The sequence below is a fragment of the Pleurodeles waltl genome, chromosome 1_1 (genome assembly GCF_031143425.1).
Source record: "Pleurodeles waltl isolate 20211129_DDA chromosome 1_1, aPleWal1.hap1.20221129, whole genome shotgun sequence".
Classification (NCBI taxonomy): domain Eukaryota; kingdom Metazoa; phylum Chordata; class Amphibia; order Caudata; family Salamandridae; genus Pleurodeles; species Pleurodeles waltl.
The window spans coordinates 603,607,632-603,624,175 of record NC_090436.1 but is presented as its reverse complement, the minus strand read 5'-3'; the positions used below and the strand labels follow the sequence as shown (position 1 = coordinate 603,624,175).

Here is a 16,544-nt window from a genome sequence, read left to right as displayed (position 1 = left end):
TAAGACTTAGCACTCTGTTGATGATGCCCAGAAAAATATGCACATTTTTCAGAATAAGTTTTAGAACTCCCCTGTGGAGGAGTCGGGCAATGTTCCCATCGCATATACTCAAATATTGATTTAGGGCTACTGGCTTTATGAATAAAGTGGTGTCCATAATAATTGTAACAAAACATGTCACCATAATTATCTCTGAACTGGTAAGCATCTTCATGTTCATAGACAGTATAATATTGCAATTCTGTCAACATAGAATCAACTGTCTTCACATCCCAATCATCAGATGCAATGCCTGGTATAACGATATCATTCATTGATAATTTGAGAACATACTGTATTTGAATTATTTCAGTGGGACCATATATATCAAACATTACTCTATCCCACACAATCCCATCCGGAATTGGTACAGCAGAAATGTTCACAAAGGACAAGTCTCTTCGAACCATATGTGATGAAAAATGCGGTTCCAACACCTTCTCCACCTGCTCAATCTCAGATCGTTCAGGAAGAAAATGACCATGTATCACCAGAAAAAAGGTAACAGCAAACCCCAGCCATAGGAAAAAAGCCATCACAGTCATGAAAAGCCACAGATAGTTCCAAGGAACAACAAAATACGTATGTTTGAGCCGATACAGCAGCTTACGTGGACCCAGGGCTGGTGTTGAAGAGGGCGAAGAGTCCGACACGGTATTATCATTGTTATTAAAGCAGCCGGAGGCAGTTCTCGCAAAAGGTGCAGCCGTAAACAAAGGAGCAGATTGTGTCTCTCGCCGTGGTACGCTGTAGATAACACCTTCAGCAACATCAGTAGTCACAGCAACTTGATCAAAAGATTCCAAATTATTCGTCGTTAGTGGAACAATCGTAAGATCAGCTTCCACCCTGCCCAAGCTCGGAGAGGAAACGGCGTCGGTGCAAATCACATGCAGCAGAACGTCGTCCCCAGTAGTGAGAGAGATTCAGGAACTACTGGGCATTCCTCTTGGTCTGCTGTGCAGAATCGGCCACATCTTGTAACTTGACATTGTCGATTGAGACAAAGCGATTTCCTTTGGCCCCTTGCAGTGGTGGTAAAATCACAGTTCTTGTGCCGTGGATCCCTAGTACAGGGACTGGCTCTCGATACGAATTCTTTTTTCACTGTGACCTTTTCACGCACAAGATCCCCAATTCTGGGAATCCAACCAGTAGGCGTTACTGGTTCATCCTTAATTCCAGTGGAGGTAGCACTGGCAGAAGAGTTATCTTCACTGAATTGTTGTAAATCCTGCAAAACAGTAACACGATCATTTATGTCAAAAGGCGTATCTGCCGCCTCCACACCATGACCATCTAGATCAGGAACATACATTTGTGTTCTAAACAGGCACTCATATGAAGTACACCCCCCCCCCCCCCCAGGGACCTTCTAGGCAAGTTATTCAGTGCTCTCTGTACTCCATACAGGTGGGCTAGCCAACTACGACCCGTACCTATAACTCTGGCCGTTAAGGATTGCTTTAAATCACAATTTAAACGCTCCACGATAGAATTTCCCTTGGGATGAAATGGAGATGAGAACTGGAGCTGGACCCCCAACGAAGCCATGGTGTCCCTGAATGCCTTAGAGGCAAAAGCAGGGTCCTGGTCCGAATGAAAAGCCGCAACTGCATATGTATCGACAAAGATGCGCAAATCTTTAATAACAGTTCGAGCGTCAGCTGAGCGCTGTGGCCAGACCCACACAAATCTGGAGCACGAATCTACAGCTACCAATATATATTTGTATGCACTATCTGGTGTCCACGGACCACAATGATCCAAGTACACACACTGTAATGGTCTATTTGATATTCGAAGGGGCGTCTGCTGCGGGCGTCTAGCCGTAGAAACTTTAATTTGTTGACAGATGTCACAACAAAGGACATACTGCTTTGTCTCTTTATAGAGACCAGGCCACCAGTAACTGGCCTGTAAGAGTGAAATTGTGGCAGCCACGCCAGCATGTGCAGATGCCGCCCCCTCATGAGCTGCAGTTATCAATTGAGGTCCCACAATTTTATTGGGCATTTCACGTACACCAACGCCTGGTATTTTAACTTCAGCGCTCAGCATACCACCCATGGAGTAATGATATTTAAAAGGGAATCCTTTAGGATAAGGCGTGCCATCAGCTGTAGCCTTTATGGCAGCCAAAATCTCCGTGTCTGGTTTGGAACTCGAACGAGTTACTGCGGCCACAGTGGCAACTGCCACTGCCGACTTTGCGGCTTCATCAGCCAAAGTGTTTCCAGCAACGTGTATTCCAACGCGCTGGTGTCCAAGTGTATGCACCACATGGACTTTAGGAAGCGTCTCCTTCAGATCCGCAACCTTCCCCCACAGCAACCTGTGTTTTATGGTGTTACCCTTTGAATCTCTGAACCCATTTAACCTCCAGTAATGCAAATATTCATTGAAAGACTGAACACAGTAATAGGAATCACAAACTAGCAGTGTGAATTGTGCCGGATCCGCATGTTCCAAGGCTAACAGATCTTTCAGCTCAGCCAACTGTGCTGTACAGTCTCCCAAGGTCTGTTTATAAGTATGTTGGGGGCAGAACTTCTCTCCCCTCCATATAGCCTCTCACCACCGCACATGCAGCAGAATACTGTTGTTTGTTCCCAACCGCTGGTTGCGCAGAGCCATCGGTGTACATGACCACTTGATATTGATCAATAGGCAATGTGCCAGCGGGAACTGGGTACTCCATTTCATATTGAAGAAATTCCGTAGTCTGCAGTTTTGGGTCAAAAATGTAATCTACATCAGTGGCTGTCCAAGACGTAGCCCATTGTATCCATTGTGGGTGTAGTGCTTTCGCATTAGGAACACTCGCTTTTGTAACAGCCTCTAAGGCTGGAATCGGGGAAACGACTATGATGCGTTGGCCCTGGGAAAGAGGTCTTTCTTTAATCACAGCCATCTGTACAGCAGTGAGAATTTTCTCCGTTTGTGCAAAACGTTGTTCTGCAGCAGAATACAAGTGGGACTTGTATCCTATCGGGACTGTCTCACCCTCATTGAAGGTGACATACGTGAACCCAACGGCCCCAGCTATAACCCCGATGACCAGATGTGTCTTATTGTCCCGTGTGTGTAAATGCTTTACAACTAAGAGATCAGTTTGCAAATCTCGAAGAATATGTGTATGCTCAATCGTCAAAAATCTACACGAAAAATTTGGGCGAATCAATTTGTATAATGGCTTTATACGTGTAGCATAATCAGTAATGTAAGTTCTGCCAAAATTTAGAAATCCCAACAACGACTGGAGTTTCTTAATCGTATTAGGAGGTTGCAACTGTGCACATTTTTCCAGAAAGTGTGGCACTAAGTTCTTGCCCTCATTTGACAGCTCATATACCAGGAAAATGACGCTGAGGAAGGCAATTTTTGATTTTTTAAAGTTAAATTTGTAGCCAATTTCGGCAAATCCCACAACAATGCAAGCTACCCGCCTTAAATGTTGTAGTAACTCGTCATCTGTCAGATATATATCATCGACATATGACAAAGCTTCAGGGTCCAACTCGTGCAAAATTTCAGTCACACAAGCCGAAAACAGTCCTGGGCTATTCTTATACCCCTGAGACAAACGACAAAAAAAATTCTGAGAGCCAAACGCACTAAAGCTAGTAAAATCCCTACTTTCGGGCACTATATTCTGGCAGAAGAAACCATTCGAGATATCTAAAGTTGTTTTGTATTTTTTACGCACAATATTATTCATGAGCGCTGCGCTGTGTGAATTTTGTATTGCATATGTGCGTGTATGTCCATTTAAATGTCTGTAATCCACCACTATCCTATAAGAATGGTCCGGTTTAGCTACAGGAAATAAGGGATTATTCATCGGCGAGACACAGGGTTCAATTACTCCCTGGTACTCCAATTGTGTAAGTATTTTCCTTACCGATGCCCTTGCTTCAAATTTTATAGGATATTGCGGTTGTGGCTGAGGTTCGCCCTTAATCGGAATTACATGGTAAGGTAGATCCCTATCCCATCCCGCATGATTTCTATATAATGCGGGTGCCTGTGCCAGAGCCCATTCAATACCATAGGACTCTGCGAGTTCTCCCGGAGCAAGTGGTGAGAAGGAAGGTGCAATAACCTCCTCCCCAACTGGACAGTCGCAAACAAAGTCTGGGGGCCAATCCTGCTCGGCCAGCAGAATGTCATACAGTTTGACTACACAATCCCAAAAGATGGCGTTTATAGTGCGCTCAATGTCCCCTTCTAATTGCAAAGTTACTGTATAAACTCTATCGGGATCAGAGACACGCATATCTGCTGTTTCGACTTGTATGAAGTCATCAGTTGCTTTCACCTCCAGATGCTCTAGAAGATTCCGGCGAACTATTGTGACCTCTGCCGCACTGTCTAACAGTGCTAATGCCCATGTCTTGTTCTTCAAGAGAACTCTCTTCTTGTGTGGCATGTCTAACTGAGACTGCTGCCACCTTCTTCTTTTTAAACTGCTGTTTTTGTTGGGTCGGTTTCTCTTCCTTTTTGACAGAAACCTCCGATGAGCGTTGTGATTCCTGTCTCGGTTTCACGTACTCTGTTCTTCGCTCTGACCGCCCACCTCTCTCATTTCTCTTTTCCGATGAGTCCTGAAAGGAACGAGATTGGCGTGTATCAGTATATTGATATCTATCAGGCGTCTTCAAATTATCCCTATTTCTGAGATTTTACCTAGTCTGCGGGGTCTCCGGTCGCGGAGATTTTCCCCTTTCTTTCTTAGGTGTTTGTTGTTTTTTCTCCCAGCGCTTTTTCGTACCCTCAGGTTGCTGTTGTTTAGTAGCATCTTTACCACTCTTACCCTGAAACTGTGGTTTCTGTGGTCTAGCCCCTAGGTTATCACGAACAATACTGGAATATGTTTCCGCTATTATTCTCGGCAGCTCTCGCTCCTGATCGAGTTGCGGGACGTCACGAAGACGCAGACGCATACGCACCGCCAGTGCCACTGCCTCCACTTTTAGATTACTCAATATGATGGAAGAAACCATGGCAAAATTGCCTATCAGCTGCATCCCTAAATCTAAGGCCGGGGTATCCCCATATTCATCTTGAATTTGTTTAAGCACTTCCGGTAAATTAGCCAATGTCAGTGTACCGTGTGCTGTAGTGTAGAGCGCGGCAAACACCGTGCCCCAAGTATTACAATGGTCCACTGTAGGAACCATACCGAACGGTAAACACATTGTCAATATTCTATGTTTATCCTGAGGTCCCGTATGGGGAAATACTGCTTCCAGCGTACTAATTTTTTGCCCCAGCCAAAATGGAGTCTCCTCTTGTTTAGCCGGCACTTTACCCATAACTGAATGTACAGTGGCCGGATTAATACCCGGAACCACTGCATGTGGTTGTGCCGGAGCAGCACGCTCTGGGTTTGTGTTGAGTGTTTGCATCACAAATTGTACTAAACGTCTATATGTAGCCGTTAATTCTGTATATAAACCACGAACTTCAGCCACTGTCAAATTCGCAACCGCTGGATGTGGTGTATATGTAGCCAATAAAGGCCAGGTAGGACCATCGTTACTTAGTGGACCTAGCCTAACTGATGCTATGGTGTGGGGTAGGGCGCCATTAAGCCAATTATTATGTTCTTGATAAGAGAGGGGTATCTCTAAATATGCATATGCCCTGTATTGTCCAGGGACATTCGCTAGAGTGTAATCGTGAAATGTGTTTGAATGCCCATCAACTGCTGGAAATATGACCCAGGAATAAAAAAGTTCTGTTCTATAGGCTGCATGGGCGTCCACCACAAACGTGACTGGACCCCCCTGGTTAGTTAGACCATGTGCTAACAAATGTACCGTGAGCGGATGTCGCATATTAACTGCTATGTTCATTACGTGGGGATTCGCCATTATGAAAACAGCGTCAGTTCAGAGAAGGCACACCAATATCGGGGTTCTCCTTTCAGAGTTCAATCTTGAACAACCGACCACAAAATAATAGGATCTACCTATATTGTTGTGGCGGAATCCTCAGCGCCACGGACGTCTCCGTTAACAGAACCGAGGAGTCAATATATATATGAGACCGAGAGAGTCAACCGGACCCGAAAATTAGAGCCAGACCAATCGTTGGCGGCGCCATGTTGCGTGGGCTCTCATTATCCTAAATGAGACTACTGGATTTCTAGGTAGCAGGGTTGTTCCTGGTGTGGGGGACTGAGTCTTACCCACTTGGAAGGACCTCTGTCACCTTAAATCCGGTTTTGCTCCGGCTAACTAGCAGTGCCTCATCTCTACCAAGGGGGAGAGATGATTGGGCAGCCGAGCGCATGACATCTTTAGAACTGCTCAGGGAAGTCGTGGTCACTCAGGTCCCAACCAGCTCCCTCATTTACAGTATGATCTCATATACAAATGACAAAGGCAGTTTAAGTTTTATAGATAGTTTTTAATAAAACGACTGCAGTTTAGATAAGGCGTGAGCCGCAATAACCAGAACCATAAAACACAGTAGGATTGAAATAGTCACGATGAGAGTGAAACATAAAAACAAAGCTATCATGGTGTTAATAGATTCTATTCTCTCTCAATAAGTTACATTTCTAACACAGCATGTTAAGCTACTAACTTGCCTTTCAGATTCCCCGGGAAGCCATTAACCCTCATACCTGAGCAAAGGCCTGTGATCTGGTTCAGCATCTGCAACAGGGCAGTCAGCATCTACAGGGAGTGCAGAATTATTAGGCAAATGAGTATTTTGACCACATCATCCTCTTTATGCATGTTGTCTTACTCCAAGCTGTATAGGCTCGAAAGCCTACTACCAATTAAGCATATTAGGTGATGTGCATCTCTGTAATGAGAAGGGGTGTGGTCTAATGACATCAACACCCTATATCAGGTGTGCATAATTATTAGGCAACTTCCTTTCCTTTGGCAAAATGGGTCAAAAGAAGGACTTGACAGGCTCCGAAAAGTCAAAAATAGTGAGATATCTTGCAGAGGGATGCAGCACTCTTAAAATTGCAAAGCTTCTGAAGCGTGATCATCGAACAATCAAGCGTTTCATTCAAAATAGTCAACAGGGTCGCAAGAAGCGTGTGGAAAAACCAAGGCGCAAAATAACTGCCCATGAACTGAGAAAAGTCAAGCGTGCAGCTGCCACGATGCCACTTGCCACCAGTTTGGCCATATTTCAGAGCTGCAACATCACTGGAGTGCCCAAAAGCACAAGGTGTGCAATACTCAGAGACATGGCCAAGGTAAGAAAGGCTGAAAGACGACCACCACTGAACAAGACACACAAGCTGAAACGTCAAGACTGGGCCAATACATATCTCAAGACTGATTTTCCTAAGGTTTTATGGACTGATGAAATGAGAGTGAGTCTTGATGGGCCAGATGGATGGGCCCGTGGCTGGATTGGTAAAGGGCAGAGAGCTCCAGTCCGACTCAGACGCCAGCAAGGTGGAGGTGGAGTACTGGTTTGGGCTGGTATCATCAAAGATGAGCTTGTGGGGCCTTTTCGGGTTGAGGATGGAGTCAAGCTCAACTCCCAGTCCTACTGCCAGTTCCTGGAAGACACCTTCTTCAAGCAGTGGTACAGGAAGAAGTCTGCATCCTTCAAGAAAAACATGATTTTCATGCAGGACAATGCTCCATCACACGTGTCCAAGTACTCCACAGCGTGGCTGGCAAGAAAGGGTATAAAAGAAGGAAATCTAATGACATGGCCTCCTTGTTCACCTGATCTGAACCCCATTGAGAACCTGTGGTCCATCATCAAATGTGAGATTTACAAGGAGGGAAAACAGTACACCTCTCTGAACAGTGTCTGGGAGGCTGTGGTTGCTGCTGCACGCAATGTTGATGGTGAACAGATCAAAACACTGACAGAATCCATGGATGGCAGGCTTTTGAGTGTCCTTGCAAAGAAAGGTGGCTATATTGGTCACTGATTTCTTTTTGTTTTGTTTTTGAATGTCAGAAATGTATATTTGTGAATGTTGAGATGTTATATTGGTTTCACTGGTAATAATAAATAATTGAAATGGGTATATATTTTTTTTTTGTTAAGTTGCCTAATAATTATGCACAGTAATAGTCACCTGCACACACAGATGTCCCCCTAACATAGCTAAAACTAAAAACAAACTAAAAACTACTTCCAAAAATATTCAGCTTTGATATTAATGAGTTTTTTGGGTTCATTGAGAACATGGTTGTTGTTCAATAATAAAATTAATCCTCAAAAATACAACTTGCCTAATAATTCTGCACTCCCTGTAGTTGTGGTTCCCTGGTCGGAATCTCCCTCTTGCGTGTATTAGGACAAGGAAGTGTTTTTATAACTAACATGTCAGTGTGATCACAAAACGTCCCTACGCAAGAATGTATCCAAAGACTAAACCCCTACCACATCTATCGGCAATGTACCAGACTGTATCCTTGACTGGAGCCCAGAGTGAGCAAGAATGTATTATTGAGAACTCCAGTGCTGAAGTAGGCTAAACAGTGTGATATAAAAAATAAAACAAGACCGTAGAACTGGCTATTTGAAAAATAACAGCACAAAGCTGAATAAAATGCATTTAGAGCAAAGTGCACAGAAGCTCTATGCTGCAAGCAAAGGAATAAAATACATCCCGGGCAAAGTGCACAAAGGCCTAACGCCTGAAGCAAACGCGCAAAGAATACATAAAAATGACCACACTACACCTCTACTCATAAGCTGGCACAAAGTATAAAATTGGAGCTCAAGAGCCAGTCATCAGAACACTCCTAGACCTTTGGAAGTTAGAGGAGAAGGACTGCCCTGCTGCTTGAATGACTGCTCTGCTGTTTGAGAAGGAAGACTGGTCCTGCTTGCCTTCATCCCAGGCTAATCAAAGTGACTCCAAGGGTAAGTTTCTGACCCTGAGCTACAGGACACAACAAGCCTCAGTCCTTTCTGCAACTGCCCAGCTTACCTGCCACAACTGGACCAGCAACTGGACCTGCATGATCCCAGCTGGCCTCTGCTTGAGTGAATCCCTGATCCCTAAGAGGTGCCTAACCTGGGCTCAGACCTTTGGCTCACTGAAAGTGTACTCCTCCTAAAAGAAATGTTTGGGCTCCTTGTGACTGCAAATGGTCCTGTTACCACCAAGGCCTGCAAAGACCGCCAACATGAAGCTCCAGTGAAGCCTGCTCTTCGCACCGAGAACTACAGTCTGTGGCAACCGGCAGTGCAAGAGTTAAACTTTGTGCTGCAGCAGTGACCTTCCATGGTGACTGCCGGCGTGACACTCCAGCACTGACTGTCCATCAACAATACCTTCCTTGCTCCTCGCGGCCTCCAGCGAGAACAGAACTCTACACAATGGGGGCAGAAGGTAACTTTTAACTAGGACTGACCTGTTCCCTGTATCTGATTCATTCTACATCGTGGTTGGCTGAACTTGTGACTTCAGCCCAGTCTAGCATGAACAGATGACTGTGAGTGGCACTTTGTGCTTTTAGGCACTATTTTTACTAACAACTTTACACATTAATTTCTCTGGTTCAGCTGATTGGATTGTTGTCATTCTGGTATGTTGTTAATTAAATTTTACTTTATTTTCTAAATTGGTGTTGGATTTTTCTTGTGTTTTTCCCTTCATTATTACTGTTTGTGTACTGCATAAGTACTCTCCGCATTGTCTCTGAGTTTAGGTTGACTACATTTGAGCCAAGCTACCAAAACGTTAAGGACTGGTTAATTTAGTGCCTTTTGTGGTTTACCCTGACCAGGATTGTGGTTGTTGCCTGAGTGGGACTTCCACCACCCTCAGCAACACAAAAGGATGACAGATGAAGTGCTGAAACTTTTCAAACTCTCTACCCCCCACTCACAGATCTGGGTTAAATCCATTATTCTTTTGCTTGCCAGGCCCCCAGTTTGGACCCTGTCTTATGCAAATCAGTCTTGGCCCTGTTCCCCATGGAAATAGCCCAGCGCGGCAAGGCCAGGCCCTCTCTGGACCAGAAACAAGTATGCTGTGACTGGTTTCGGGGTATCCCTCCTCATCAGCCAGGCTAGCTTGAATCCAGTGGCACAGCGAGCAGGGGACCCATGTCTGGCATTCCCTGGCCAACTTATGGTGACTTTAGCAACACAAAAGGATGATGGACGGGGTGCTGAAACTTTTCAAACACTCCCCCCCCCACTCCCCCCCCCCCCCCCTAAATCACAGGTCTGGGTTAAATCCATTGTTCTTTTGCTCATCTTGCTGACACATTTAACCAGCAGCAGTTTCCAATTTTTTTTTCACTTTGAGGCTTATTACATATGTTTGTGGGAGAAAAAAAAATACAATAAAAAAAAAAAAAAAATCAGTCTTTGCAATGTCAAACCTATTTCATTTGTTAATGCGTGTTTCTTTTGAATTACTGTACATTTTTCATCTGATCCTCCTTTTTTTTCTCTCTCTCTCTCCTCAGCCATGGGTCAGGAAGCGGGCAAGCCGGCCTGGCCCAAACCAGCAGGAGGTTACCAGACCATTACTGGGCGCAGGTATGGAAGAAGACATGCCTATGTCAGCTTTCGACCTTCTTTGGCCAATTCAGAGAGGACATCGAGCCCGCAGAGCAGAGAATGTGAAGGACTTGAACTTGATGATGTTCAAAAGGATAACCCCCTATGTGTGTGCCATATAATTACGTACCTTAATGTGATCTATCAAATTTAATTTCACGCTAGTTGGTTAAAAAAAAAATTAAAAGGAGAAGCGTCAGATTGGGAGACTCACAGTTGACGCTCAGTTGGTGATAATAATCGATGAGGCATGGGAAATGCAACAGCAGTGAGGCAGTGGTCTTGAAATAAAACTAAATGCCAGCAACTGCTACTTAGTATAAAGACAAGTTGCCCACAGACAGATATTGATTACAAGGTTTACTTATATGCTTGCTGTTGATTGGCATAAAGATTGGAACTAACTTGAGGAGTGAAATTGGCTAAACCTTTTACATTAAATCTGGATGCTGTGTTGCATCATAAAATACCACAAATATGATGTTCATCATATGTTGTGGATTTATTTAGCACCTATGTTTAACCTTTTGCTTTTTGCCTGAGGACATCTTATGACCAGAGTGATTCGTTACAGTCTGGAAACATCTCACATGACATGACATGACATGAGAGAGAGAGAGAGAGAGAGAGAGAGAGAGGAGAGAGAGAGAGAGAGAGAGAGAGAGAGAGAGAGGAGAGAGAGAGAGAGAGGAGAGAGAGAGAGAGAGGAGAGAGAGAGAGAGAGAGAGAGAGAGAGAGAGAGAGAGAGAGAGAGAGAGAGAGAGAGAGAGAGAGAGAGAGAGAGAGAGAGAGAGAGAGAGAGAGAGAGAGAGAGAGAGAGAGAGAGAGAGAGAGAGAGAGAGAGAGAGAGAGAGAGAGAGGGAGGGAGGGAGGGAGGGAGGGAGGGAGGGAGGGAGGGAGGGAGGGAGGGAGGGAGGGAGGGAGGGAGGGAGGGAGGGAGACTGAGACTGAGACTGAGACTGAGACTGAGACTGAGACTCTTCTTTCTCTCTCACTCTCCTTACGCCCCCAACCAGCCTTCCCGTTTCAGAAACTATATGCAGTTTATGGAGCGTTTGGCTTTCTTTATTGCATTTGCCTCGCAGTGAAGACATTAAAACATTTGAAGAGGTTTGGTTGTAAAATTTACAAAGCAGTTGTTTTGAGGGCTGTGTACAAATTAGACAAGTTAATATGGACTTTTTCATGTCCTTGATGAACCCATTTTGCGTAACTTGTGGTGTAGTGTGAGAGGTATGAGCGTGCATATTGCTCATGTAAAAGCTTGGATTCGTAGTTGCTACTTAACTTGTTGTGGCAGCACTAATGTTTTCAATTCAGATGTGAATATCGACAATTTGATTAGTTGATTTAATCTGGCCCATGGGCTTCTGAAATAGATTTCACCTGTTGGTGTAGAGACCAAAGTAATTAGACAGGCGCATCACTCTATTCTAACTATCCTTTTCTAACATCCAACTGTTATTTTACAATTAACATTCAAACCAATGCTTATTATAGAGACAAATGCCTTTTTTTACCTAATCTAATGCTTAATATTTTCAGATTTCAAAAGTTAACATTTTTCGGGGTCATGGAGTAACCTGCTGGTAAAGTTTTTCAAGATTTACACTTTACTCTGACATCATTTACCCTTATAGCAGTTATCCCTTCCTCCCTGCTCATCTGTCTTGGAGACTTTTAGAGTAGTTGTGACATAAACGTTTCCGGTTGCTGTCACCTTGGTGTGCAGGAGTGTGGCGAAACCCTGGATACCTTATTTAAGTACTCGCTGTGGGACTGTTTTATGGCTTCCGCATTTCCCAACTAAATAGTGTTTCGCAGTGCTGTGCAGATATTCGAGGGCAGACTAACAGCTCTTTATTTCCTGTTTTCACAACATTTCCATGTTGATTGTACTCTAATGTGTCGGACAGAGTATTTGAGGTCAGGCCTTTAAATAGAAGGATTTTTTTCTCTCATTGCTTCACAACGAAGACTATACCCTACCTACTAGGCTTTGTGCCTAAATGCGCATTGTATTCAGCATGCAGATAATGTGCAGGAAGTATTCTTCCGAAGGTTAAAATGAAAGTAAGTGGTTATGTTTTTCGTACAGGGTTTTGGCCAATAAATGTTCTCAGCTATTTGCAGCTCACAGCTAACTGTTTTAAAACGTATTACGTGATTTTTGTTTTTACATCTTTAGCACTTTTAATAGCAATTCTGCATAAATTCACTGCTATAGCCTTATAGCCATTTGTAGCTGGGCTATACCGTCATTAAAGTCCCTCTCCCTTGACGCTGGAGCAGGTCTTTAATGGCCGGTGTAGTCCGCTACGGCGGGCTATAATATAATGACATTGCCTTTATGCAGAATTCAAAATAGCAGATGCCGCATTTTAACATCCCTGTAAGTGGACTGCACGGGCTGATTCCTGGTGACTTCAGTAACCATTACAGCTTGAATAACTGTTTGGTTGATCTTATTTAGCTAGACAGCCCATTTTTACTTGAGTCCTGGTTTGTGCCATGGGTATATTGTTTTCTCTGCTTTTTAATAGGTCTCCTCTATATCAGAATATCTCGAACACCTCTGTAAAGTTTGTATAGGATAAGAGTTGAGATGGGACTTGGAGAGCCCTTCAGAAATATGAAATATATCTTAATGGCTTTTCCTCGGTCTGTGTCTTGGATAGCTGTTATTGCACAAGGTCCTTCCTACAAAAGATGAACAAACGTGAGAACCCATTCAAGACAAGTCTGCAATCATTAAGCAGTAAGAAAACAGGCTTTTAAAAGTACTAGAGAGGCAAACACAGATCAAAAGGCACAACAGTCTTTACATAGAGAAACAGACAAATGGAAAAAAAAGATGGATTCTTACAATCAAACACATTTGCTGGCATGAAGGGGAGGTAATAAAAAGAGCCTTGAGTTTTAAAATTACCTTATCAAAACTGCATGGTATCGCTCTGTCGTTAAATCAGCCTACCCCTAGATGTGGCCTTTTATTGATAAGTACAGTTAGTGCTTAGAAATGTTTTTATATCCACATGTCTTGATTTTCTTTAAACTTGTGGTACTTAGTTGCAAACTTCAATGACTTCTGCTCCTCCTCCAGCGTGACGACTGGTATAAAATAAGAGACTTCCAACATTAAATCTGAAGCCTTTAGTAGGAGCAAAAAGCAGAATGCCCTCTTTTCCACTTGTAATCTTCTAAGTTTGATGACTGTCTGCACTTGACATACTATAAGAGAATGCAGTTTCAAGTTATTATACTGTTTGCGCAAGACGGAAACAACTGAAGCATAAGGAATATTAAAGGAGATCTTGCTGTATGCCATATTTAGATGTGCTCATCATTAGTAATATATACATATATATATATATATATATAATATAATTTTTCTTAGCATTTGAATGAAGCAACATAATACATTACAAGAACTTCATATATTTGTTTACCCATACTGGTTACGATCATCTTCGTAAGTAGATATCAGAGCAAGGGATAAAACAGTTCAAGGATATCCCTGATGGTCACAGATGCAAAGTGACAGGTTTTCGCTATATATACTTATATACAGTACGCTTCTCTATGCGTGCCCTCTACCATCAAGCATGTTGTCCGTTTCAACAACACCCAGGAACATTCACAGTAGGAGTATGTTCTGCGTCAGTCATGGCCAAATATATTTACTTGGTCCACCAGGGGAGTGTGGTCTGGGAACTTCCTGTCACCCTCAGTTCCAGAAGAGGCCACTTCTAAATAGGGGGAAAGGCCTGTGCAGTTATACCCCAGACCAGCAAGGCTTCAGCTGCCCTTCTGTCTCAACACGTTCTCCTCATGTGAGCCTCTCCCGCCCCAGCCCACTCAATTACATCTTTTTTTTTTTTCCAGTCGTCAATTGTCGGGGGCTAAGCCATTGTAGTACTGCAAAGCGTTGTCTGCCATTGTGAGCCACAGCAAGGCGTATCGTCTGCTCAAGTCTCTCTTTGGATTGTCAGGTAGCAGACCCAGCAGGCATCAGGTAATCTGCCTTGGTATTTCCCATCCGTTGGCGTGCCGTACGTGAGAAAGTACGGCCTCCCAGAATGGGGCTATCAGTATGCAGTGCCAAAGCACATGTATAAAATTCATCTGGGCAGCGCCACAGCAGGGGTCCCTCTCTGGGTAAATGGTATGAAATCTTTAAGGGGAGAGGTAAACCATAGGCACAGTTATGTTATATTTGTTTGAACCGCGTACAGGTAAACTCCTTACAGACCCCAGTGTGCATTTTGCACCAATCTTTTGGGGTGATGGGCTTGTTGCAGAGAGGTTGCCAAGTCTCTTCCAGTCGTAGTGGAACTCTACGTTTGTCTGCCCGTAGAGCTCTGTACAGATGTGTTTTAGCCAACGCCCACCCACTATGTTTAGTAGGGTTGTCATTGTGCGTAGGGATTCAGGTGCGTCCGGGAACGATGGCCACAACCATCAAGCAGTAGCCACTGTTTCTGATGGATACAACTACCTGTGGATTCCTCACCTAATGAATACTCCCATGGCGCCAGCATTCGACGGAAATCTTCTTCCTAGTCTCTGCACGTCGACGAGGACGTCACTCTAGCCCACGCGACGCCGTCTGACGTCATACAAGCAATAAGAGGTCCTCGACGACGTGCAGACGTCAGTTCCCTTTTTTCTGTGCATTCGAAACGGTTATCTTCGAGGGAGCTACTGTTACTTTAGTGGTTACAGTGTGTTTTCTGCTGCGTAGTTCTTCTCTGCGGTAACAATGTCTCAGAGAAAGTCGGGTTTCAAGCCCTGTCGAGAGTGTGGGGGCAAGATGTCCGTTACGGATCCTCACTCCGACTGTCTCTGGTGCTTGAGCTCCGATCACGACGTTGTGACTTGCGATTCATGTCAGCACATGAATCCGAAGGCCCTCAAGGAACGTGAGGCTAAATTATTCCTGGCGAAGTCGAAGAGAAAGGAAAAACATCACAGGAAGTCTTCCTCGCCAAGGTCTCATCGGCGTCATCGAGACTCCCGTCGCCGTAGAGATTCACGGCGTCATTCAAGCAAGGAGACTCGTTCGAGGTCGCCTTCGGCTCGACGTCGGAGGACTTGGGAGGTCAGTCCCACGGTCACGCCGCATCCATCGATGCCGTTGCCCTCTCCGGCGTCACCGACTTCGCCTGGACAAGCGTCTGTGGTTGAGGTGATGCAGCCTCTTGGGATGTCTCCGGCGTCGTGGACGTCGAGGCCACCTTCGATCCAGGCACCCCAGTATCCGGCTTTTCCAGCCCCTGGAGCCGATAGTACCGCATTTCTGAATGCGATGTATACCATCTTTCAGCAGATGGCTCCAGGAGGTGCTCCGGCTGGTCCTTCGGGGCCTTTGGCCTTTTCATTGGGTGATCCTGCGCCTCTTCGGCCGGCACCCTTTATGCCCTTTCTCCCTTTTGGGAATGTGGGCTCGGCGCCGGTGGCCGCTCCGGTGGCCGCTCCGGTGGCTTCAGAGGGATTGGCTCCGGATGTTTCCATCCCGTCGACGTCGGGATTTCGTCCTGTGACTCCGGTGGGTCCATCGGCTCCAAGATCCCTTTGTCCTGCTCCTTCATCGGCGCCGAAGCTGTCTGCGGCGTCGGATGCTTCTGGAGATCGTCGCCGATCTTCGGCTGAGGCCATGTCGACTCCGCGCATTGAGCAGAGACTACATTCAAGGAGGCGTGCTCTCCGTCTGTTGGAAGAGCAGGAGTACCAGCGAGTCCTGGAGGAAGGAGAGGTTGAGGACTCCGGTAATGGACTGCATGGTCTGGATACGGCCAGTGGGCTGGATACTTCCCCTGAGTGGGACCTTTCATCTCCAGGGGAGTATACGGAGGAGGCTGCTTCCTTTCACGCGGTGGTGAGGAAGGTGGCTAATTTTCTGGGCCTGCCTTTGCCGGTGGCAGAGGCGAAGCAAAATTTATTGACGGAGGTGCTGCATCCGGCCTCTGCTGCAGCGGAGC

At 45.1% G+C, this 16,544-nt stretch overlaps 1 protein-coding gene across 2 annotated transcripts in view; it reads left to right on the top strand.

Moving 5' to 3' along the window:
* PJA2 (praja ring finger ubiquitin ligase 2) overlaps nt 1–16,544 on the top strand; it is a 215,857-nt gene that overhangs the window by 55,384 nt on the left and 143,929 nt on the right. For both annotated transcript variants that reach the window (XM_069226383.1, XM_069226393.1), the window contains exon 2: nt 10,470–10,670. In XM_069226383.1, the coding sequence (XP_069082484.1) occupies nt 10,472–10,670 (199 nt within the window). In that variant the 5' untranslated portion in view covers nt 10,470–10,471. The remainder of the gene's footprint in view (nt 1–10,469; nt 10,671–16,544) is intronic.